Source organism: Oncorhynchus nerka, linkage group LG10, assembly GCF_034236695.1.
Source record: "Oncorhynchus nerka isolate Pitt River linkage group LG10, Oner_Uvic_2.0, whole genome shotgun sequence".
NCBI lineage: Eukaryota > Metazoa > Chordata > Actinopteri > Salmoniformes > Salmonidae > Oncorhynchus > Oncorhynchus nerka.
Genome location: NC_088405.1, coordinates 55,949,520 through 55,974,562, shown reverse-complemented (window position 1 = coordinate 55,974,562; position 25,043 = coordinate 55,949,520). Strand labels below are relative to the sequence as shown.

At 41.4% G+C, this 25,043-nt stretch overlaps 1 protein-coding gene across 1 annotated transcript in view; it reads right to left on the bottom strand.

Moving 5' to 3' along the window:
• Nucleotides 1–7,202: 7,202 nt before the first annotated feature.
• Nucleotides 7,203–25,043, bottom strand: part of LOC115135668 (gamma-aminobutyric acid receptor subunit beta-4-like) — a 59,189-nt gene continuing 41,348 nt past the window's right edge. Inside the window, exons 4-9 of the mRNA XM_029670571.2 lie at nucleotides 13,676–13,758; nucleotides 11,212–11,349; nucleotides 9,885–10,037; nucleotides 9,236–9,492; nucleotides 8,410–8,499; nucleotides 7,203–8,057 (exon numbers count right to left, since the gene is read on the bottom strand). Coding sequence (XP_029526431.2) covers nucleotides 7,704–8,057; nucleotides 8,410–8,499; nucleotides 9,236–9,492; nucleotides 9,885–10,037; nucleotides 11,212–11,349; nucleotides 13,676–13,758 — 1,075 coding nt within the window. The 3' untranslated portion in view covers nucleotides 7,203–7,703. The remainder of the gene's footprint in view (nucleotides 8,058–8,409; nucleotides 8,500–9,235; nucleotides 9,493–9,884; nucleotides 10,038–11,211; nucleotides 11,350–13,675; nucleotides 13,759–25,043) is intronic.

Below are 25,043 nucleotides of genomic sequence, written 5' to 3'. Positions count from 1 at the left end.
CAGATAACTGCCAAAATAAAGGAAACACCAACATAGTGTCTTAATAGGGCGTTGGGCAACCATGAGCTGCCAGAACATCTTCAATGCACCTTGAAATAGATTCTAAAGTGTCTGGAACTCTGTTGGAGGGATGTGACACCATTCCTCTAAGACAAATTCCCATAATTTGGCGTTTTGTTGATGGTGATGGAAAACGCAGTCTCAGGAGCTGTTCCAGAATCTCCCTTAATTGTTCAATTTGGTTGAGATCTGGTGACTGAGACACACAAACCCCTTTAAACCTCCCATGCTCCTTTGAGAACCCCTCTTTCAAAGTCACTGAGATCTCTTCTTCTAGCCATGGTAGCCAAAATAATGGGCAACTGGGCATCTTTATACATGACCCTAAGCATGATGGGATATTAATTGCTTAATTAACTCAGGAACTACACTTGTATGGCAGAACCTGCTTTCAAAATACTTGTTATCCATCATTTAGTTGTGTTTCCTTTATTTTGGCAGTTAACTGTTTTTTGTCAACATCATCTTTTGTAAAAAAATAAATTAAAAAAATCTGATTTTACCACTCAACCCCAGCCAGTGCAGGGTAAGGGTTAGTTTTGCTTGTGACACAATAGATCAAAATACATCACTGCAGTAGAAAGTGTAAGCCATGAAGCTAAAGCATCATCTTCTTTATGACCGGTTCTGCTCCTTTTTTCCTCAGTGGAGCAGCCATCAATTTCTGGCCCATGTTAATGCATCCTTTCAATATTTGATGTTTTTATATGGGAGTGCTGATAATAGAACACGGAAATGGAGGGCACATTCTGCCGATCTAGTTCAATGGCTCTGCATCCATCTTCTTAACAGAGCAATGCACTCCAATCCTGTGAGTGCTTCTCCTCCACCAGCCCCTCCACTGGGGCCATTTTCAAAGTTTACCATAGAAAGAAAGACAGAGCGAAAAGGGGGGAAAACAGCAAAGATGTCTGGCTACCCCATGGCATCCTGGTAAGAGTTGCTCCTGGATCTGTCTAACATGTCCCACACCAAAAGTCATGGAAAACATGTATGGAACTAGGATCTACAGAAGCTTTTCAATAACAGAATGTGACCGTTTCTGAATGAGAATCTTTAACTCCTGTAAGTATCAATGTGCTAACTTCACAAGACCAGATTGATGACTCTGGTCACATGCTCTTTGTCCTCTGTTATCTCTCCAAATACCTTCACCACTCTACATACTCCAAAACATAGAACAGACTCAGAGGACTGAGCGGTCCAGCAAAATGATCTTAAATGATAGTAGAGCACAGTTAGTGCTCGGTGTATATATTATCTTATCCATCTCTCTTCATGCAGATAAGAGGTAAACAGTGCTATGGCTTGAGTTGAATGAGGGGCAAACATTGCACTTCTCAGCAGGAGTCACTTTGTGTCTTTATTCAGGAAATAGGGCACGAAAGGAGGTATACTCTCATTAATGCGTCATGGTTGTAATCAAATTAAAATCTGTAACAAGAAGACTGTCTCTGGTCTTTTCTCTCTTTTGTACTCATGGCTGATAGCCCAACAAGCCCTTATGAGAAAGCAACACACCAAACAAATAGGTGAAACCTCCCACGACAGCTTGGAATTGCAATGGTAAAGAACGTATTTTGTTTTTCAATTGATTTTTTTGTTTTGTTGCAACAGAGTATGTTATTTACCTTTTGGGGACTAACACATTAAAATGAACTCAGCAAAAATGTGAATTAAACAATAGATATTAGTCCTCAAAGGGCAAACAAAAAGACATTGTCATTTGTTACTGTATAAGCCTTTATTAGTAAAAAGTCTGTTGTTTGAATGATAATCCTTTTATACCACATACTTTAACACCTTGTATTTGTAAAAAAAACACATTTTGCTCAAACACCTAAAAAAAAAGCTGATTGACACTATAACATTAATTGGCACTGACAAAAAAAAGTAAATACAACTGCATACTATACAAATGTTGATTCCATGAGTACAACTCATACCCCAAATGAAATAAAACACATTATATAACTGAATCAAATAAAGCGCCCAATGTGAACTCATCAATTACAGTGCAAAAAAATGAATACATTTGACTTCCAGGGTAGGTTGTAAGTACATGTCCTTTTTTTATGAGAAAACAACAGTAATAATAACAATCCATAACAAAACGCAACAAATACAGCCAATTACGAAGAAAAAAAATCAAAATAAAAATAAATATAAAATACTGATTGAAATCTTTAAAATAGATATGGGTTGGTGGCCTTTCAATTTAATTTATTTTTAAAACATTTTTACAGAATTTTCCCCATAGCTATTTGTTTTACAAGTAGTGTTTTCCCTGGTAAAAACTTATTGAAAGAGGGAGCTATACTGATGTATAATTGGGACTCAGCATAGCCTCCTGAAAGTACCATCATAATCAGTAACAGACCAGAACCCCCCCCAGTCCAGAGGCAACTAATTTAAGAGAAACGGCTGGGAATACCCACTCAGCATGCAATCTCATGGCTTAAGTTCAGATGCTACTGTTAAGCATCCTTTACATCCTTTGTAGTTGAAGGGCGATTGATGTTAGTGCTAAAGCTAAACCTGATAAAACTACAGCATGTACTTGGTGCATTGATTCCAAATTGTATGTGCTTCGGTACACAGTAAGTGAATATGATTGAGAGGTACATATTATTCATGTTGACCATGAGATATAAATGTACGTTCCATTTTTCAGTTTTTCTCCAGTTTTATTGAATGTACAGTTTGTTTTACAGTGTTTTGTCGAGCTGGCTGTAAAACAAGTGCAACTAGAGCATGTAAACACTGGGTCCTTCCTTTCCTGGCTGTGAGAATGAAGCTGATGAAAAGTGTGAAATAGAAAAATACGAAAATAAACCTTTCCAAACTTAGGTCATGCAAAACAAAACCTTAATCTTCTCTTCTTAATTAACATTTTTTTTTTTTTTTTTTTTTTGCAGAAGTATGCCAATGCCATAGAAGCTGTCCATGCCATTAGCAGTGAAGCTAGCTGCTATTACGTACTGCCCTGTTTTGTTCATGCATTAAGAAATATCCAGTGAAAGATATCATATTTACAGTACAATTCACATATAATTACACATATACACAAGAGGCAAGAAAATTCACATTGAAATCAGTTCAACAGCTGTTGTTGTTGTTTGTTTTTTTTATCTCCACTCATTCTTACCTCCACTAAATGAATGTATCAACAAAACACATGTGGCAGAACCAAAATAAATCATAACATGAAAAACATGTAGCTGGTATTTCCTCACAGCTTTTGAGACATGAAAGTGGTTTACATTTGCACGTAGAGTAGGTGTGAGTTCAATGTAATGAGTATATTGACTGCACTCATGCAAGAGTTTCCATACAGACCAATCTTAAGTTACTTCTGGGAAAAATGAAATAATTTTTCACTGTAGGTTATATGAAATTAACTGTCATTGTGTGGAAAAAAAACACACAAAAAATGTATAAGCTATTTAGTGCATAGTGAAATTCAGATCAAATTGATTATTTCCAAACAAAAGGCCAAAAGGTTGTAATCCAACTATTACCTTTACTTGATATTTTCACTACGCAGTTTAAATGCAAAGTGCAAATGCTTAGCTAGTACATCTGGCCCTAAGTTGTTTGTTAGAGTTGGGTGGCTTTATGTATTGTCTCCTTGTTTCTAAACTCTTTGTATAGTATGCCTTTGTAAGACTTGTTTTGCACTTTAAATCATTACATTTATTGTATTGCCATTGAACATTTTCACAAAATGTTTTGTGACCACTGTCTTGAAGCTATGTAAGCCAGGGTGATTTGCTATTTAATTATATCTCATTTTACTCAAGTGCTGGCTACTTGAGGGTGGGGAGGTTACCTAGCATGACATTTAATATCCAGTGGGCTCCATCCATCCAGGCCAAACCAAACACACCATAGGTAGGGAACATGTGTAGTGTATGTTGGATCACTAACAGACGAAAATCAACAGAGCTGAACTTTTTATCTACAGGCTGTGGACAAGAACAACAACTGCAAGATGATGCCAGATCTAGTTGTTTCCTGTTCGAGATCTGGTTGGACATCTAGTGCTACTCTGACAATATGATCAGCTGGTTGGACATCTAGTGCTACTCTGACAATATGATCAGATGGTTGGACATCTAGTGCTACAATGACAATATGATCAGCTGGTTGAACATCTAGTGCTACTCTGACAATATGATACAGCTGGTTGAACATCTAGTGCTACTCTGACAATATGATCAGCTGGTTGAACATCTAGTGCTACTCTGACAATATGATACAGCTGGTTGAACATCTAGTGCTACTCTGACAATATGATAATCTAGTTGAACATCTAGTGCTACTCTGACAATATGATCATCTGGTTGAACATCTAGTGCTACTCTGACAATATGATCATCTGGTTGGACATCTAGTGCTCCTCTGACAATATGATCATCTGGTTGGACATCTAGTGCTCCTCTGACAATATGATCAGTTGGTTGAAGATCTAGTCTACTCTGACAATATGATCAGCTGGTTGAACATCTAGTGCTACTCTGACAATATGATCAGCTGGTTCAACATCTAGTCTACTCTGACAATATGATCAGCTGGTTGAACATCTAATGCTACTCTGACAATATGATCAGCTGGTTGGTGTCTCAGTGACTGAGTGAGTGATAGCTTACAGTAAATACAACATAAATACACATAGTTACTCATGAATTCTATAGGCTAAAGCCCATATAAGGCCATCTTAACCATGACACAATCCATACCAAAACCATTCATAGAAATCCTGATGACACTAGCAAGCCTAAGTCCTTATATGTGACACCACAGGGGTCGTTGGCCAAAAGGAGATGTATGGTTAAAACAAGAGTTATGCCATGTTTATGAAGTATTATGTAGGCTAGTTTGACATAGATCACTAGGGAGCAGAAGGTCTTTAAAATCTGATACCAGGTTCCTGAGTAACATCAAGTGACGTCATACAGTATTTCTTCCCCCTACAGATTAGCATCATCCACTGATTATGTTTTAGACTAAACATAAACTCATTTTTTCAACCTTTAGTCTCAATAGCTACACTGTACTGCTTCATTTTCTGCTGTAGTGTAACCTGGCATTGCAGGTTGGACTTAGTGCAAACTCTGGTTCATTTCTCTCAAATATGTTGCAGAGACGAGCCGTCATTGGTGGCGTAACATTGTAACCAGTGACAACAGTATGCTACAGTATCCCAGATACAGTTCCGGTTACAATCAACTACAGGTAGAACGTTGGAGTGGGATCCAACTCACTGGGGCGAAAAGCGTCAGGATCCAAGATCTCTTCTTTGCTCCACACTATGATCTTTCTCCTTTTCTGTATCTCTGTTTCTCGCTCTTTGCTCTTTGTCCTTCTTTCTGTCTCTCCTCTCTCTCTGCCCTGTGGTGCATCCTGTCCTGTGCTAGTCCTCCATGGGGCCCGGGGCTCCCAGTTAAAGGTCCGTTTCCTTCCTGTCTGGTGCCGGCCAGGGGAAGGAGACGTTGGAGAGACAAGCTCTTGGAACATAGGGGAGCCCATCAGTGAGTTCTAAGGAGATTGGTCACTGCAATGTGCAAGGCAGTAACTGTGATGCTCTCAACATTCTCTCCTCTCTTATCCTCTGGAACGTCCAAAGAACCCCATCTCTTGGTTTGGCTACTTCTGCATCTGACCTGCGACTTTTCCTCCCTCTGTCACCCCATGTCATTTGATAACCATGCAAACCCAATAGATTCAACAATGCGCTGCATGTTTCAATCACAACCGCAATTGTCATTCCTTAGCATGAATATTCAAATCCACCGCACTGCATTGTTGAATCAATGCAATGCTAGTTTGAACATAGAGATAGCCTGTAAATGCCAGTTTAAACTGAAATGCCTGAATGCATTTGCTCTTCTCTTCACTCTAGGCAGAACCAAATAATGAAAAACAAGGTTGTCCTTTAAAGGTACACTGTGGCTCAAAATGGCATGGCATCAACTCTGCAGTGGACATCTCATTAGTGTGTGGATCTGAGCAGATGGAATGTAGTGACATTAAGAGCAAAAGCCAAAAATAACATAGGGATTCTAGGCCTTTTTGCTTCTCAATTTAGTTCATGGCTATATTTATCACACATCTTGTCTTGCCCCCTAAAAACTGAAAACCAAATTTTCCCGATTCTGCTGATGTTTCTGATCTTTGGGGTGTGATCCTCAGAGCCCATTTGAAGGGTGGTAGATCTGCAGTGTTTTCAGAGCTAATGGATGCGAGAGGTTGATTCTTTTTCTTCCTCTAATCCCGCTCCCCGCTACAACCGCAACTAAAAAAGCAAATTTGAGAACACGGCCATTCGAATTTTAAGACAGGCACGTTTCATAGGAACTATAATATCAGTGCCCAACATTCTCGGGGTGAAAACTGTTTCAAAGTGAGAGAGTATTACATTCAACTACAGGTCAAACTATGGGCTGATATGTTGATTTCACTCTCAAACAAATAAACCATGGCGATATCCCTTTTTTAATACACAATATTGTTTCTCACATTTTTATAGTGGAATAACTTCAAATGTGTTCATTCTAGGTATCGTTTCTTCCTTACAGAACACAAAGCTGAATATGAGGCAATAATTACTGTATCTACAGAGCATGTGAAGCACGAGGAGGATGGTAAAGAAAACGCACAATTATATTTGCCAACTATGTCCACGAGGATACTGAATTACAAAATGTACATTATGTCTATTTTTTAAACAATCAAAATGAGCAATTCATACCTGTGACTTTTTTCTCTAGTAATGCACTAACTAGAACCTCGTTAAGTGACACACTCCCAAAAGCCCAGTATTTTCAAGACAAAATAATAATTACAATAATCATCATCTGGATGACCATAATGAAAATACCCCAAGGAACTGCTCTAAAAACAAACATGAATAGAGAAATGAAGAGAGGTTTTGCACTGACTCAGAAACGCAGTGGTCTAACATCCCATCCTGATGGCCCCCCAAACGCAGACCAGCATTGTACCAGAGCCGATGTCCCATAAAGAGAACAACATCACTCGAAAAAAAAAGCCAAGGAACGACACATAATCCAAACAAGGTTGCTGTACAGGGTCGAACCGGAGTATTCCGTGTATGTTATCCATGGGAAATGGGCGCGGGGGCTGGATATTAGGGACTTGACTCAGCCGATGCCTGAACACACGAGTCACCTGATTTGATGAGCTGCAGTAGAGGACGCCGATTACGGAGTATCAATAAAAAGCCAATGAGACTGAGACATCTCTTCTCTCAAGAGCTTTCGCTTTCTTTTTTAGCAAAAATATCATGCAGTCTTTAGTTCCAAAATCCCCCAAAGGGATCTGATGGTTGTTAGTTCGTTTGTTTCTTTGCTAGTTTGTTTGTTTCACAAGGAAAAGGAAACTCAAAGGCTTGAAATTATTCTTAAACATTCAAGTCATTCTAATAATACTTTATACAGGAGAAAAGTCCTTCAGATTTACACACACACACACGTGTATATATAAATATAATATATAGAAATATGCATATACATACTGTATGTATCAACTTGTATATGTGTATACATATTTTCCAACTGTATCAAAGCCAATTTAATGTGCTCTCAAAATATGGCCCATGATTCCTAGTGGGATGCACATCAATTCACATAGTACAACCAGTAGATTAGGTTGAAAAATCCAAACATGATGGGGAAAAGGACCCGGGACCATTTGTCAATGGTGCTGACATCTGCCAGATTGGGGATTTTCAGCTTGAGCTTGGAGGAGCGCCGTCGTAGCCGACAGTTGGCCCTGCTGCGCATAGCGCTGCGGTCCAGTGAGTGGTGGCTGAAGCCGTCCCGGGGAGCCATGGGCTTCCTGAACTGGACCCCGGAGCTGTCGAATGACATCACTGAATTCCGGGAGTCACTGACGCTACTTCCCACATCTGACGGCATCACCTCGTTATTCATCTCCAGCGTGGTGAGCAGGATATTCCCGTATGCGTCCACCTTGGCGGACAGTGGAGGGGTAGAGAGAGAACGTCAGGGAGTAGCAGAACACGGTGACATTACCACAAACTGTCCTACTAAAACTCTACACCCACCCAGCGTTTCATTTCCAATTTTCAAGCTAAAGCAAATGTAATGATGATGTGGAAGGACATTTCATTTTTTCATGCCTCTTTAAAGAATTCTGAATTGATGCACTTTTCCCATTTTCTTCCTTATAGCTGATGCCTTACGGTGCTTTTTCACTGAAAGTAAATCGACACAAATGAATTGCCACCACTCCATCAACCATTGTATCAGACCTCTATTAGGCCACAGTGCCACAGCTCATATGATTTCTAAATGCATGTACCCCAACTTTTCTTTGCTCCTCGAGGTACAGATTTCTTCTCTGTGTATATGACCTGAGGGTGTTGGTTTGAAACGGCGTGGCAATGGAGTCCTTGCAATGGAAGAAGAAAAGTGAAGAGAACGTTAAACCCCTATAAAACACTGACAATTAAGCACAATTTCTTAAAAATACAGAATGCATAAACATGAGGTTAACAAGAACAACTTTGCATACGGATGGCGTGTCATTTTTCAGACACAAAGACAAGGGGCTTCGTTCAGTCGGACCGTTTCAGCATTTTCCTTTGAATACTAATGTTTCTGGCTGCATACCCATTACGATTTGTTACATTTTAGACGGAAGTGGGGTGAATGTTGGTAAGAAAGCAACTCCCAGGACAGAACAGAGATAAGACTAAGAATCAAGCCCACAGCAAAAACATAGACAACAACCTGAGAGGAGAATGAGAATGTAGTTTTACACATCTCCAGAGTTAAAGAAACAGCCACAGTATATCTCCAAGCCAAAATACTCTGCTCAATCAACTCTAAGTGTCAGTGCTGGAGGAAAAGCAATGGAGGGTGGTTGTTGGATGTGTATCTGGTGAAGGTGGCATCTATAAGCTTGTGAAAGTACTGTCTTATGACAAACTAACATAGGGGATTCCCCTAACATAGGGGAATAAGGGGATTCCCAGGGGAATAAGGGGATTCCCCTAACATAGGGGAATAAGTGTTTTGGAGTCTTTGTGATTCTCCCTAAAAAAAAGAATGCATAAGGATTCTGATAGACATAGAGAGGGAGTGTGCAAAATAGCCAGCGAGAGAAGCCAGCTGAAGATACAAACCTGTTCTCTCAGGCGCTTCTCTTCGTATCGCGGGCGCTCGTTGTTGGTTTTGTTCAGCCGCTCGTGGATTTTCTTCTGTTGCTGGGGGCCCCGGCCAAAGAACACGTAGTTTACGAAGGCATATTCGAGCAGGGCCAGGAACACAAACACAAAACAGCCCATGAGGTAGACGTCGATGGCTTTCACATACGGGATCTTTGGGAGGGTCTCCCTAAGGTGGGTGTTAATGGTTGTCATGGTGAGCACCGTTGTAACACCTGGAAATTACAAACACAAAGAAATTATTTTTAGTAACAAAAACAATCAATAGTCATCGCCATCAAAGTAAGGTATTGGTCATCAGGAAGACCAACATGCAAGGTAATGATTTTGAGTGGGAAGTGTGTGCCTCTAAACATTGCTTGACAATTTGTTCCTGCAGGGTGGAGATTTATTCAATGGAAAGTGCACATTATTAGTGGTTGTAAGGGCTCCTTTGTGTAAGTGGGAGTTGGCCACTAATCTGTTTATGACAATTCCCAATTGTGCTGTGTGTAGCATTTCGTACTGCAACAGCAACATAAGTCACCTCAATGTTAGGGCAACCTTACCCACTCTGTTCACTGGGAATACTCTGTGTTGTAACACTGCAGTGGAAGCGGAGTCTTACCAAGGGCCACCCGAGCTGCAGAGGCATCGTAATTGATCCAGAAGGAGACCCAGGATAGGATGGTGATCAGGATGGAGGGCATGTATGTCTGCAGGATGAAGTAGCCAATGTTCCTCTTAATCCTGAAACTCAGTGATAGCCTGGGATAGGAACCTTTCACAGAGAACAAGAGAGAAGGAGAGGATGGAGCGATGGAGCGGGGCAGAGGAAACACATCAGTGAAGAAAAGAAACGCTGGCACAACTTATGAGTTCCAAAGTCTGCACTTTGACAATGCGCGGGGTTAGTCGTTTCTCCATTTGTTCAGACGGAGCACTTCATTTCCCCAAAGCAATGGATTCCTTTCCAGGGACAAGTTCGATTCCAATTAAACATGGCAGAAAGTCGCAAACAAGGCAGATTTTTCCTCAACCCCCCCCCATCTCAGCAGGCAGCTCCAGCGTCCCTGTGAGAATTGTCACGGAAAGCTGCTGTGCTTTTCTCTGTTTAGCACTTTCTCTGTCCTCCAAATAGCACCAAAAGGGGATTTAAAAAGGTCCGTAATTGGAGAGCACATCTTCTCACTACTTAAGTGAGGAGGAGGAACCCGCATGAGACCGCGCTGTAGCTGGGGGGGTGAACCGATGGCCCTTAACATTTATGCATGTTGCAGAGAAAAATGCCAGCTCGTTGTGATGAGACATTAAATTTGTTGCATTGAATGTATTGATTATTCAAACAAGCTCAACAACAAGTTGTTAAAGAGAAATACATCTCAGGATATTCCCCTGTGGCTTTGACTTTCCCATACTTCAGCTAGAGAGAAATGTTTACCGCTATGGATGCATAGCTAATTCCATCAAGGGAATTTGTATGGCCACTTTATCAAAATGAGAGAAGGGGAATAAGAGAGCCATGATGGTTTTAATTTAAATGGCAATCGACTGTGAGATGCACAGAGTGAGAAATGACCCTATCATCTCGCTGGTCTGGTAAATCTTTTAATGAATCAATATTCAGGCATACATATTTTATCCCAGCAGGTCCTTCCTGCCATACCTCGTGAATCTAGATAAACAAGTGCACACACAAGGGCAAGACTACTTCAATCATGGCAACCTTTTCCAAATGAACTCAAGTTAACTGTCACACAGAGATGAATTGTGAAGCAGCAAGTGACAAGTGTTCCCCATTGGAATAACATCAACACCACAAAACAGTGAGTGGAACTGGACTGACAGTGTAACTCATCCTACAATCAAGTCCACATTAAAATATATTCCTGAGAATGTATTCTTATACCATACCCCTTCAGCACAGATATAAGGTGTGGAAGTGGAGGCCTTACCTGTGGTAAACCTGACCTCCCTGGACACCAGCCGAAGCGCCACGATGGAGAACTGGGGAAGCTCCAGTTTGTCCACCCCTGTCACCGCATTGTCCCCTCCGTGCCAGTAGAACACTATGTCGTCTGTGGTGTACCCATCTGTCCCAGGTTACAGAGAATAGGTGGAGGGGATGAGAGGAGAATGAACAGGTTCAGTACTGGTACAACCTCTCACCTTAGACATTAGGGAAAGCCGAATGGGCCAAAGCAGAGGAAAATAGGCCTTCCTTCCATTGGTACTGTATAGAATATGGTCTAAGCTTATGTATGTCTCCCACTTCAACAAAACTGAACTATATAAGAGCCTGCATAATGACACGGCTAAGTTACGTCAGACAAACATGAATATTTATCACGTGTCAAGTCATGCTTCTGTTTATGATTCATGTTGACTCCACGGGGCTCCATCAAAATGCCAGTGGAATCAAAGCGAGAAGTGTAAGGTAGATTTATGTAGTGCGGTTCAGGCGAAATACTGCCTTACATTCACTGTTAAACCTCATGGCAATTACATTTCCTGGATATAGGTGCCTTTACTGTATTTACATTTAATGACCACTCTTCTGCCCCCTGGCTGTGCCAGCTCTCTGTCCATGGTTATATACCAGCCAGCACCGGAGCACCATTCATCCACTTTTAATATTTTTCTAAAGTTAGAGGTCCAGGAACTGAATGTGACATGTTTTCATAAGTGGATGCTCCTTGTTAATCTATGATATTGAACGGTTGTTAATGAATTTTATCCCCCATGGCATTCTGCCTCTCCCAACATGTAGCAGGATATAGAAGAGTTTCATTTCACAGCATGTCCAGATGTCCTCCCTTATCCACATGTTATTGAGGGTGTGGGGTGATGGATGTGGTAGGTCTATTCATAATTACACTTTATATCTATGGGGACCTAGGTAGGGCCAAGCCATGGACATGTTATGTTGCTTGGCTGTCACTAATGGGGAAATCAATGGCATGACATCATTGGTTTGGAGAGGAATACTGTAGCTGTAACTTCTCTGTACACATTGCATGTTTCACATTTGCATATGTTCGGATGTGACAAACCTTTTTCACTCTGGCTGTAAAATGAAGGGAATTTGGGTTGATAAAAGATATCCATCCAATGCCATGCCTCTGTGCTGCTTTGCCATGAAAGGAGCATCGGTGTTGTTATGACAGACGGGGTCCATCTGCCCGCTCAAATTGCCTTCAATGGTCAATATGTAACGGCTTCTAATTGAAATTACAAGCAAGCATTAAACATTTCACCTGCTTCTGTCAATTCAGTCATTGCCCTCTGAGTTAACGCATCTATAAGAAATGGTACTCAGAGTCAGAGATGCCAATAATGTTGGCCAGGATAGCTGCTTTAAATGATCCATAATGATCACATCTGCTGACAGCAGGCCTCTGCAGACTGAACCCAGAACCACCCCAGTCAAAGATACATCAGTACAGCTTAGACCTAAACCACCCCGAAGTCAAAGATACATCAGAACCACCCCAGAGTCAAAGATACATCAGAACCACCCAAGGATACATCAGAACCACCCCAGAATCAAAGATACATCAGAACCACCCCAGAGTCAAAGATACATCAGAACCACCCCAGAGTCAAAGATACATCAGAACCACCCATGCTGACATCAAGCCTCTGCAGACTGAACCCAGAACCACTCCAGTCAAAGATACATCAGAACCACCCAAAGATACATCAGAACCACCCCAGAGTCAAAGATACATCAGAACCACCCAAAGATACATCAGAACCACCCAAATATACACCAGAACCACCCCAGAGTCAAAGATACATCAGAACCACCCCAGAGTCAAAGATACATCAGAACCCCCCCGGAGTAAAAGACACATCAGAACCACTCGGGAGTAAAAGACACATCAGAACCACCCGGGAGTAAAATACATATCAGAACCACCCGGGAGTCAAAGATACATTGGAACCACCCAAAGATACATCAGAACCACCCGGGAGTCAAAGCTAGAGGGTGAAGTAAGACTGTATGGAGAATTTTGGCCTAAGGACTTGGGCTTCATCTTTCAGTAAGGATAATACAAATGGTTCAATTCCAAATATGTTTTGTGAATATTGACAGAAACAACTTGAAATGCAAAAGGGTCCTTTTGTATTTTTCATCTAGAGACATACAGTATGACAGGTCTAAAAGTTGACTTTTGCCTTAAATGTATAGAGACGTGAGCTGAATTATGAAGAAAAAAACACAAACTGCCTGCAATCATGGGCAGTCCCTTGCTGTGTTTTTAAAACGCTGTGATACCCAGTGAAAATGGCAGGAAGACATTCCTGCTGAGATGCTTGGAGAAGCCAAGGCAGGTAGTTGGGGGAGGGATGGGAGGTGACTTAGCTAGAGTGCAGAGGAATGGGGGAGAAGACGTTTGTATTAAGTCCACCTACAGCTTTCGATTTCCAAGGTGCAGTTCTGTTCGTCGAGGGGGTACCTCCTCAAATCCATCATGCAAGCTGCTGTGGTGGTTATTCTGGAAAAGATAGAGAGCAGAGACAGAGGGTGAGAGAAAAGGGAGAGTAGAGAGAACCGCTGTTACCTTGGTAACCTTTAAGAAATCTGTAGCTTAGCCTTCACTGCACGATGTGGATCTTTAATTGAGCAATGTTAGGCAGTTGTCTTGTGTTAAAAAAGAAAAAGGCAAGCTGGTGTTGGATACAACCTCTGAGGTCTGAGTTTTAGGAGCGAGGGATGAGAAGGGATGGGGGAAGACGAGGAAGATCCATTTAGGTCCGTTTCTAATCATCTGGCCCACTGTTTGAGATCTTCCATAATAGCCGTGGTCAGTTCTTTATGAATTTTGAATGAATGAAATTGCAGAAAGTGAGGTTGTTAGGAATGTGTTCTGACTGAGGCAAGTTGATTCCAAACAGAGAGAGGTTGGAATAAGAAATTGTATGTGTCTCAGTGAGCAGCATTTTAGTGCTCATATATAGGCTTAATGACAGCCCTGATCTATGTTGTGACTGCAACCTCGCACACAACTGGAGCTGTTTGCTTCTTATTTACAGTTCTACCTATAGAAACATTATGAATGAATTCAAGCTGTTAAAACGTCAAACAAAACCATAGGTACAGTTGAAGTCAGAAGTTTACATACACTTTGGTTGGAGTCATTAAAACTCGTTTTTCAACCACTCCACGAATTTCTTGTTAACAAACTATAGTTTTGTCAAGTCGGTTAGGACATCTACTTTGTGCATGACACAAGTCATTTTTACAACAATTGTTTACAGACAGATTATTTCACTTATAATTCACTGTATCACAACTCCAGTGGGCCAGAAGTTTACATACACTGAGTTGACTGTGCCTTTAAACAGTTTGGAAAATTCCAGAAAATTATGTCATGGTTTTAGAAGCTTCTGATAGGCTAATTGACATCATTTGAGTCAATTGGAGGTGTAGCTGTGGATGTATTTCAAGGCCTAACTTCAAAATCAGTGCCTCGTTGCTTGACATCATGGGAAAATCAAAAGAAATCAGCCAAGACCTCAGAAGAACAATTGTAGACCTCCACAAGTTTGGTTCATCATTGGGAGCAATTTCTAAATGCCTGAAGGTACCACGTTCATCTGTACAAATAATAGTACGCAAGTATGAACACCATGGGACCACATAGCTGTCATACCACTCAGGAAGTAGATGCGTTCTGTCTCCTAGAGATGAAGGTACTTTGGTGTGAAAAGTGCAAATCAATCCCAGAACAACAGCAAAGGACCTTGTGAAGATGCTGGAGGAAACAGGTACAAAAGTATCTATATCCACAGTAAAACAAGTCATATATCGACATAGCCTGAAAGGCCGCTCAGCAAGGAAGAAGCCACTGCTCCAAAACCACCATAAAAAAGCCAGACTACGGTTTGTAGCTGCACATGGGGACAAAGATCGTACATTTGAGAAATGTCCTCTGGTCTGATTAAACAAAAATAGAATTGTTTGGTCATAATGACCATCATTATGTTTGGAGGGAAAAGGGGGAGGTTTGCAAGCCGAAGAACACCATCCCAACCGTGAAGCACGGGGGTGGCAGCATCATGTTGTGGGGGTACTTTGCTGCAGGAGGGACTGGTGCACTTCACAAAATAGATGGCGTCATGAGGAGGGGAAATTATGTGAGTGTATATATATATTTTTTATGTGGGTATATTGAAGCAACATGTCAGGACATCAGTCAGGAAGTTAAAGCTTGGTCGCAAATGGGTCTTCCAAATGGACAATAACCCCAAGCATACTTCCAAAGTAGTGGCAAAATGGCTTAAGGACAACAAAGTCAAGGTATTGGAGTGGCCATCAGAAAGCCCTGACCTCAATTCTATAGAAAATTTGTGGGCAGAACTGAAAAAGCGTGTGCGAGCAAGGAGGCCTACCAACCTGACTCAGTTACACCAGCTCTGTTAGGAGGAATGGGCCATAATTCACCCAACTTATTGTGGGAAGCTTGTGGAAGGCTACCCAAAACGTTTGCCCCAAGTTAAATAATTTAAAGGCAATGCTACCAAATACTAATTGAGGGTATGTAAACTTCTGACCCATTCGGAATGTGATGAAAGAAATAAAAGCTGAAATAAATCATTCTCTCTACTATTATTCTGACATTTCACATTCTTAAAATAAGGTGGTGATCCTAACTGACCTAAAACATGGAATTTTTACAAGGATTAAATGTCAGGAATTGTGAAACTGAGTTGAAATGTATTTGGCTAAGGTGTATGTAACCTTCCGACTTCAACTGTACATCTTTAATGCTTAATGTAAACATCTATTTCATTCAAACCCAAAAGCCAACAATCAAAACGCAGAAAGTCAATTTACCAAGCTTGTTTAATTCCTTTTGGGATACATTGAATCAGTTGAAAAATGAAACTAAATGTATATGCTTTAAATCTCACACTAAATTGCGATCGACTGCTATACGTATATGTTTCCGCCAGGTGTGTTTATGAGGGGTGTACATTCATTATATTCCATTTCAATAAATGCAGAAAAGTAGGAAAAGTGCACTGCTTACAGATGATTAGTGTGGGAGTCTATGGCATTGAACTGAGATATTAACTAGTGCAGCACATTTGAGTAATTACATTTGTGCTGTTAAGTCATACCAGCTTGTGCCTGCTTTCAGGTTTGTGGGTGTACATGAACTAGGGAGCTCACTAGTTTGCCTGAATGGGAAAACTAATTGAGTTTCAACTCATCCCCCCTGTGTGTCAGATGCACCGTCACATTCATGGGGAGAATTTGAAAGGTAAACCATTTGTGTGTGTTAGGGGGCGGGAGAGAGTGGTGGGGAGTTTACCCTTTACAGCAGCCTATTTTACATTTGGGATGCCCAATGTAGGATACCTGAGTCCATGCTGTCTTCCAGACTGCTGGAAAATTCAGCACATTGCAAAAGATTCCCAGTGTGCAGGCTAATACAAGCCAACCCAACTACTGTCACACACATGCACAGGTACTGGTGAAGTGTATAGAGAGCAATAGGAAAACAATGTGGAGTGTTAGCAGGGCATATACAACCATGATGAAAACAGAAATCATTTCAATACAGTGAGTCACCGTTTGGACGATATACTTTTTGACTCCCTCTACTTTGGTGCGTTAGGACATAATGCCGTAGCAAAATTATTCTGACTCTCCCCATGGCACAACACAACCTCATTATCACTCCCCTCCGGCTTTATCATAGACCAAGTACATTTCACTTCGCATTGTACATTGTTTTCTATCTCACAACTTTACTGTAAATGACTAATGTAAAGCAAAGCTGCAAAATGTTGGGGAAAGAAACAAAGCCTGTGTCCCTTTGGGCTCTGGCTGCTGTGCTACTTTGAAAGGGCCCCAGGATACTCCTCTCCCCCCAGCAGCCCCCCAGTCCTCTGGGTGGGTCCCTGTGGGCACCTCACTGCAGACTCACTGTCTGGGATGTTTCATTGATGAAACTGGGACATTGTGGTGATGAGGGATTAGGAGGGTGGTTTGTGGCTTTTTTCTGGGGCACAGAATTCTGGATGGGAATTGAGCCTCCTTTCCAGTCAAACAAATAAGCAGAAATAAGTGTTTGTTTGTCTTGTGCAGTACAATAGTGACTGCAACATACAATAGTGACTGCATCATAAGAGTGACAGCTTAATACAATAGTGATTGCTACATACATTAGTGACAGCTACATACATTAGTGACAGCTACATACAATAGTGACTGCTACATACAATAGTGACTGCTACATACAATAGTGACTGCTACATACAATAGTGACTGCTACATACAATAATGAGATACACACAGTAGTGACAGCTACATACAATAGTGACTGCTACATACAATGGTGACTGCTACATACAATGGTGACTGCAACATACAATTGTGACAAGGACATACAATAGTGACTGCTACATACAATAGTGACTGCTACACACAGTAACGACTGATAAATACAATAGTGACTTCTTCATACAATAGTGACTGCTTAACACAATAGACTGCTTCATACATTAGTGACAGCTACATACAATAGTGAATGCTACAAACAATAACGACAGATGCATACAACAGTGACTGCAACATACAACAGTGAGTGCTACATACAGCAGTAACTGCTACACACAACAGTGACTGCTACATACAACAGTGAGTGCTACATACAGCAGTAACTGCTACACACAACAGTGACTGCTACACACAACAGTAACTGCTACACACAACAGTGACTGCTACATACAACAATAACTGCTACATACAGCAGTAACTGCTACACACAACAGTGAATGCTACACACAACAGTAACTGCTACATACAGCAGTAACTGCTACACACAACAGGAACTGCTACACACAACAGGAACTGCTACACACAACAGGAACTGCTACACACAACAGGAACTGCTGCACACAACAGGAACTGCTGCACACAACAGGAACTGCTACATACAACAGGAACTGCTACATACAACAGGAACTGCTACACACAACAGGAACTGCTACATACAACAGTAACTGCTACATACAACAGGAACTGCTACACACAACAGGAACTGCTACATACAACAGGAACTGCTACATACAGCAGTAACTGCTACATACAACAGTGACTGCTACATACAGCAGTGACTGCTACATACAACAGGAACTGCTACATACAACAGTAACTGCTACATACAACAGTAACTGCTACACACAACAGGAACTGCTACATACAACAGGAACTGATAGTTGCAATAGTAACTGCTACATACAGCAGTAACTGCTACATACAACAGTGACTGATAGTTGCAATAGTAACTGCTACATACAATAGTGATTGCTACTTACAATGGTGACTGCTACATACAATGGTGACTGCTACATACAACAGTGACTGATAGTTGCAATAGTAACTGCTACATACAATAGTGATTGCTACATACAATGGTGACTGCTACATACAATAGTGATTGCTACTTACAATGGTGACTGCTACATACAATGGTGACTGCTACATACAATGGTGACTGCTACATACAATGGTGACTGCTACATACAATGGTGACTGCTACATACAACAGTGACTGATAGTTGCAATAGTAACTGCTACATACAATAGTGATTGCTACATACAATGGTGACTGCTACATACAATGGTGACTGCTATAAACAACAATGACCGCTACATACAATAACAACTGCTGCACACAGTGATTGCTATATACAAAGGTAACCACTACATACAATAATGACTGCTACATACAATAGTAACTGCTATATACAATGGTGACCGACACACACAATAGTTACAGGTAAATACAAATGTGACTGCTACCTACATTAGTGAATGCTACATACACTGGTGAATACTACATACAATATCGACTACTACATACAACAGTGACTGCTCCGTACAATATTGACTGCTACATACAATATCGACTGCTACATAGAAGTGACAGCTACATACAATAATGACTGCTACATACAATAGTGACTGCTACATAGAAGTGACAGCTACATACAATAATGACTGCTACATACAATAGTGACTGCTACATACAATAGTGATTGCTACATACAATAGTGACTGCTACATACAATAGTGACTGCTACATACAATAATGACTGCTACATACAAGTGACTGCTACATAAAATGGTGACTGCTACATAAAATAGTGACTGCTACATACAAGTGACTGCTACATAAAATGGTGACTGCTACATGCAATAGTGACTGCTACATACAAGTGACTGCTACATAAAATGGTGACTGCTACATGCAATAGTGACTGCTACATACAAGTGACTGCTACATACAATAGTGACTGCCACATACAATAGTGATTGCTACATACAATAATGACTGCTACATACAATAATGACTGCTACATACAATAATGACTGCTACATACAATAATGACTGCTACATACAATAATGACTGCTACATACAATAATGACTGCTACATACAATAATGACTGCTACATACAATAATGACTGCTACATACAATAATGACTGCTACATACAATAATGACTGCTACATACAATAATGACTGCTACATACAATAATGACTGCTACATACATTAATTACTGCTACATACAATTGTGACTGCTTCATACTATGGCGACTGCTACACACAATGGTTACTGCTACATACAATTATGACTGCTAAATACAATAGTGACATTCAATAGTGCTACATTCATTCTGTTGCACAGTCAAAATAATGTTGTGTCCCCGTGTCATGCCTGCTGAAAACACTCTAGGCGTATACTGTATGTTCCTTCTCATGTAAGAGAAGCTCACATGCCAATCGAATTAACAGGAAAGTCTTCCCTTGTGAATAGTAAAGGGATCATGGTCTTCATGATAAGTCATAGAGGCATATTTGTTACAATCATGAATATATACCCTACTGGCAATCTGTACAGGCATGACTTTGTCCTCACTTCATCCTTCCACCTTTTCACCAACTCCCTCTGGGTAACAAGAGATGCTGCCACCAATTCCGCCCCTCCCTCCCTCGCTCCTTCCTCTGCACCCACAGCTGATTCCACCAAGAGACATATTAAATAAGCATTTACCAGACCATTAGTTTCCCGTCTCACTTCCAAACATCATCAAATTCTCATTAATACCCCAGTCTGTCTGACAGATCCTAAAACATCTACCCCTCGGAGACAGACACCAAGATGTCCCTGTGTTTGGTGGGGTGGACTGGGGATGAGGACCTAGTTGATATGAACAATCTCAAAGTGATTTAGTGAGGCAGTGTTAACAAAGTGTATGCTGACTGGCTGAAAAACCACCAAAGAATGGAGAAGACTGCCATTCTCTTGCAGTAACTGATAATGCTATCATGTATCTCATGTCAAGAAGCAAGGGCATGCGCTAAGTCCCCCATTCTGGAAAAATAACACAATCCTTTTCCAGAGGCTTACCTAAGCTATATTTCATCTTCCAGACAATAGGGACATGACAAGAGCAAAATGCCATCTCCACTGATTGTGAAGTGGAATGAGGTAATAGAGCCTCATAACAGAGCTACGCATCAGATAGTAATACAGCCATTACAGCAGCATCTGTACATTTAGCTGTAAGCTTCCTATAATTAACATTTGCAGCTGAATTCGTTTTTTTTGTTGCTTTGAAACATTAAAAAAATGGGACTGCCCCATGTAACAAAATAAACAAACATCATTGGCCAATGCACATCAGCATTATTTTTAACCCAAAGAAGGCCTCCATTCACTGGAGGCACATGATGCTAAACAAATAAAGTTAAGACAAATGAATTTATTTAAAAGCACAAGTGCATGTGTACCATGTGTACAGTCAGGTCCAAAATGATTGTCACCCTTGATAAAGAAGAAAAAAAGACTGTATAAAATAAATAATGCAAATACTGAGATATTTTGTATGCTACATTTTATACTAGTACGATTGCTCAGAGAAAGATATTTTGTTTAGCAAGTCATATTTTTGGGGGGTAACACATTATGGGGCGGCAGCGTAGCCTAGTGGTTAGAGCGTTGGACTAGTAACCGGAAGGTTGCGAGTTCAAACCCCCGAGCTGACAAGGTACAAATCTGTCGTTCTGCCCCTGAACAGGCAGTTAACCCACTGTTCCCAGGCCGTCATTGAAAATAAGAATGTGTTCTTAACTGACTTGCCTGGTTAAATAAAGGTAAAATTTAAAAATTAAATTTGGATAGTCCATCTGGGCAATTCAATGGTAAGGGAATTTAGGTTTTGACTCAGTATTTTCTCCTTAAAATGTATGCCAAACAAAAACCATTCATTTCAAAGTTTAGCTCTATGTACAAGGACAACTTTTAACAATTTCCACTGAACATCTTACAAAAACTAATTTAGTGGAAGAACTGTGCAGATGCAACGTTTGTTAAGGGAATTATGGAGAAATCTCCAGTCAGGTTTTCATGTGACAACGTTTTCCACAAACTCTATTAAATATCTGTTCCGAACTAAGATTCAAAGATGTGTGTGTCAGCTATAACATAACACATAGCTGGGTGTGTCAGCTACGACATAACACATAGCTGGGTGTGTCAGCTATGACATAACACATAGCTGGGTGTGTCAGCTATGACATAACACATAGCTGGGTGTGTCAGCTATGACATAACACATAGCTGGGTGTGTCAGCTATGACATAACACATAGCTGGGTGTGTCAGCTATGACATAACACATAGCTGGGTGTGTCAGCTATGACATGACACATAGCTGGGTGTGTCAGCTATGACATAACACATAGCTGGGTGTGTCAGCTATGACATGACACATAGCTGGGTGTGTCAGCTATGACATGACACATAGCCGGGTGTGTCAGCTATGACATGACACATAGCCGGGTGTGTCAGCTATGACATGACGCATAGCCGGGTGTGTCAGCTATGACATGACGCATAGCCGGGTGTGTCAGCTATGACATGACGCATAGCCGGGTGTGTCAGCTATGACATGACGCATAGCCGGGTGTGTCAGCTATGAATGACGCATAGCCGGGTGTGTCAGCTATGAATGACGCATAGCCGGGTGTGTCAGCTATGAATGACGCATAGCCGGGTGTGTCAGCTATGAATGACGCATAGCTGGGTGTGTCAGCTATGAATGACGCATAGCTGGGTGTGTCAGCTATGAATGACGCATAGCTGGGTGTGTCAGCTATGACATGACGCATAGCTGGGTGTGTCATGCTATGAATGACATGACATAGCTGGGTGTGTCAGCTATGACATGACGCATAGCTGGGTGTCAGCTATGACATGACGCATAGCTGGGTGTGTCAGCTATGACATGACGCATAGCTGGGTGTGTCAGCTATGACATGACGCATAGCTGGGTGTGTCAGCTATGACATGACGCATAGCTGGGTGTGTCAGCTATGACATGACGCATAGCTGGGTGTGTCAGCTATGACATGACGCATAGCTGGGTGTGTCAGCTATGACATGACGCATAGCTGGGTGTGTCAGCTATGACATGACGCATAGCTGGGTGTGTCAGCTATGACATGACGCATAGCTGGGTGTGTCAGCTATGACATGACGCATAGCTGGGTGTGTCAGCTATGACATGACGCATAGCTGGGTGTGTCAGCTATGACATGACGCATAGCTGGGTGTGTCAGCTATGACATGACACATAGCTGGGTGTGTCAGCTATGACATGACACATAGCTGGGTGTGTCAGCTATGACATGACACATAGCTGGGTGTGTCAGCTATGACATGACACATAGCTGGGTGTGTCAGCTATGACATGACACATAGCTGGGTGTGTCAGCTATGACATGACACATAGCTGGGTGTGTCAGCTATGACATGACACATAGCTGGGTGTGACATCACATAGTTGCTATGACATGACACATAGCTGGGTGTGTCAGCTATGACATGACACATAGCTGGGTGTGTCAGCTATGACATGACACATAGCTGGGTGTGTCAGCTATGACATGACACATAGCTGGGTGTGTCAGCTATGACATGACACATAGCTGGGTGTGTCAGCTATGACATGACACATAGCTGGTGTCAGCTATGACATGACACATAGCTGGGTGTGTCAGCTATGACATGACACATAGCTGACACATAGCTGTGTGTCAGCTATGACATGACACATAGCTGGGTGTGTCAGCTATGACATGACACATAGCTGGGTGTGTCAGCTATGACATGACACATAGCTGGGTGTGTCATGACATGACATGACACATAGCTGGGTGTGTCAGCTATGACATGACACATAGCTGGGTGTGTCAGCTATGACATGACACATAGCTGGGTGTGTCAGCTATGACATGACACATAGCTGGGTGTGTCAGCTATGACATGACACATAGCTGGGTGTGTCAGCTATGACATGACACATAGCTGGACACATAGCTGGGTGTGTCAGCTATGACATGACACATAGCTGGGTGTGTCAGCTATGACATGACACATAGCTGGGTGTGTCAGCTATGACATGACACATAGCTGGGTGTGTCAGCTATGACATGACACATAGCTGGGTGTGTCAGCTATGACATGACACATAGCTGGGTGTGTCAGCTATGACATGACACATAGCTGGGTGTGTCAGCTATGACATGACACATAGCTGGGTGTGTCAGCTATGACATGACACCTTGAGTTAGATTTTTTAAATTTTAGTTATTGAACTACAGTAAGTGAAGTGGATTTACACCTGGTAACAGAATTAAGGGAATGGGTTTACACCTGGTAACAGAATTAAGGGAATGGGTTTACACCTGGTAACAGAATTAAGGGAATGGGTTTACACCTGGTAACAGAATTAAGGGAATGGGTTTACACCTGGTAACAGAATTAAGGGAATGGGTTTACACCTGGTAACAGAATTAAGGGAATGGGTTTACATTTGGTAACAGAATTAAGGGAATGGGTTTACACCTGGTAACAGAATTAAGGGAATGGGTTTACACCTGGTAACAGAATTAAGGGAATGGGTTTACACCTGGTAACAGAATTAAGGGAATGGGTTTACACCTGGTAACAGAATTAAGGGAATGGGTTTACATCCATGGGCCCCTGATATGTACTACACAGAAATGCGTAATTATGTAAATCAATGTAATTCTCTTCATTTTTCACAAGTTTGGACATCACAGCAGATTACAGTACAGTGCAGTAAAGTAGAGTCCAGTATTCTATGTTCAGCAAAGATCTTCTGTGTATAAGTGACGCGCGAGGGCAAAAAAGCATCTAACACAATTCTACGAGTAGTCTGAGGCAGACGTTAGATAAGGAGCGTTTTCAAGTGCAACGTTAATAACGACGGTTTTGGGAAACAGTTCAAAGATTTGAACAATGCTCCTACGACGGTTCTAACAATGAACTTAGCCATAATATGCTTTTGGGAAACCTGGTCCAGTACTGTGCTATCCAAACTTGGGAAACATACGTCTATGATGGGTTCAGATTTGGTCTACTCTGGTCCATCTGTGGACGTTAACATCAAGGCCAGAGTGGACTGACCAAATTTCAACTACCCTAACCGCAAACTTAGCAGACAGTTGCTTATCAACAGATAGTATGACCATCTATAGAGAATCAACAGATGGACAATCGAAAGTAGTTTTTTTAATTTCCCCCAAAAAGATAGGAGTCAAAACGACTGTTTTCAGTACCTTTCAATACCTCACCTTGCGAGGATAATGGCACTGAGCCTTTTTCAAAAATGTTTTATGAGATTGGAGAACACATTGGGAGGGATCTTAGACCATTCCTACATACACAATCTGT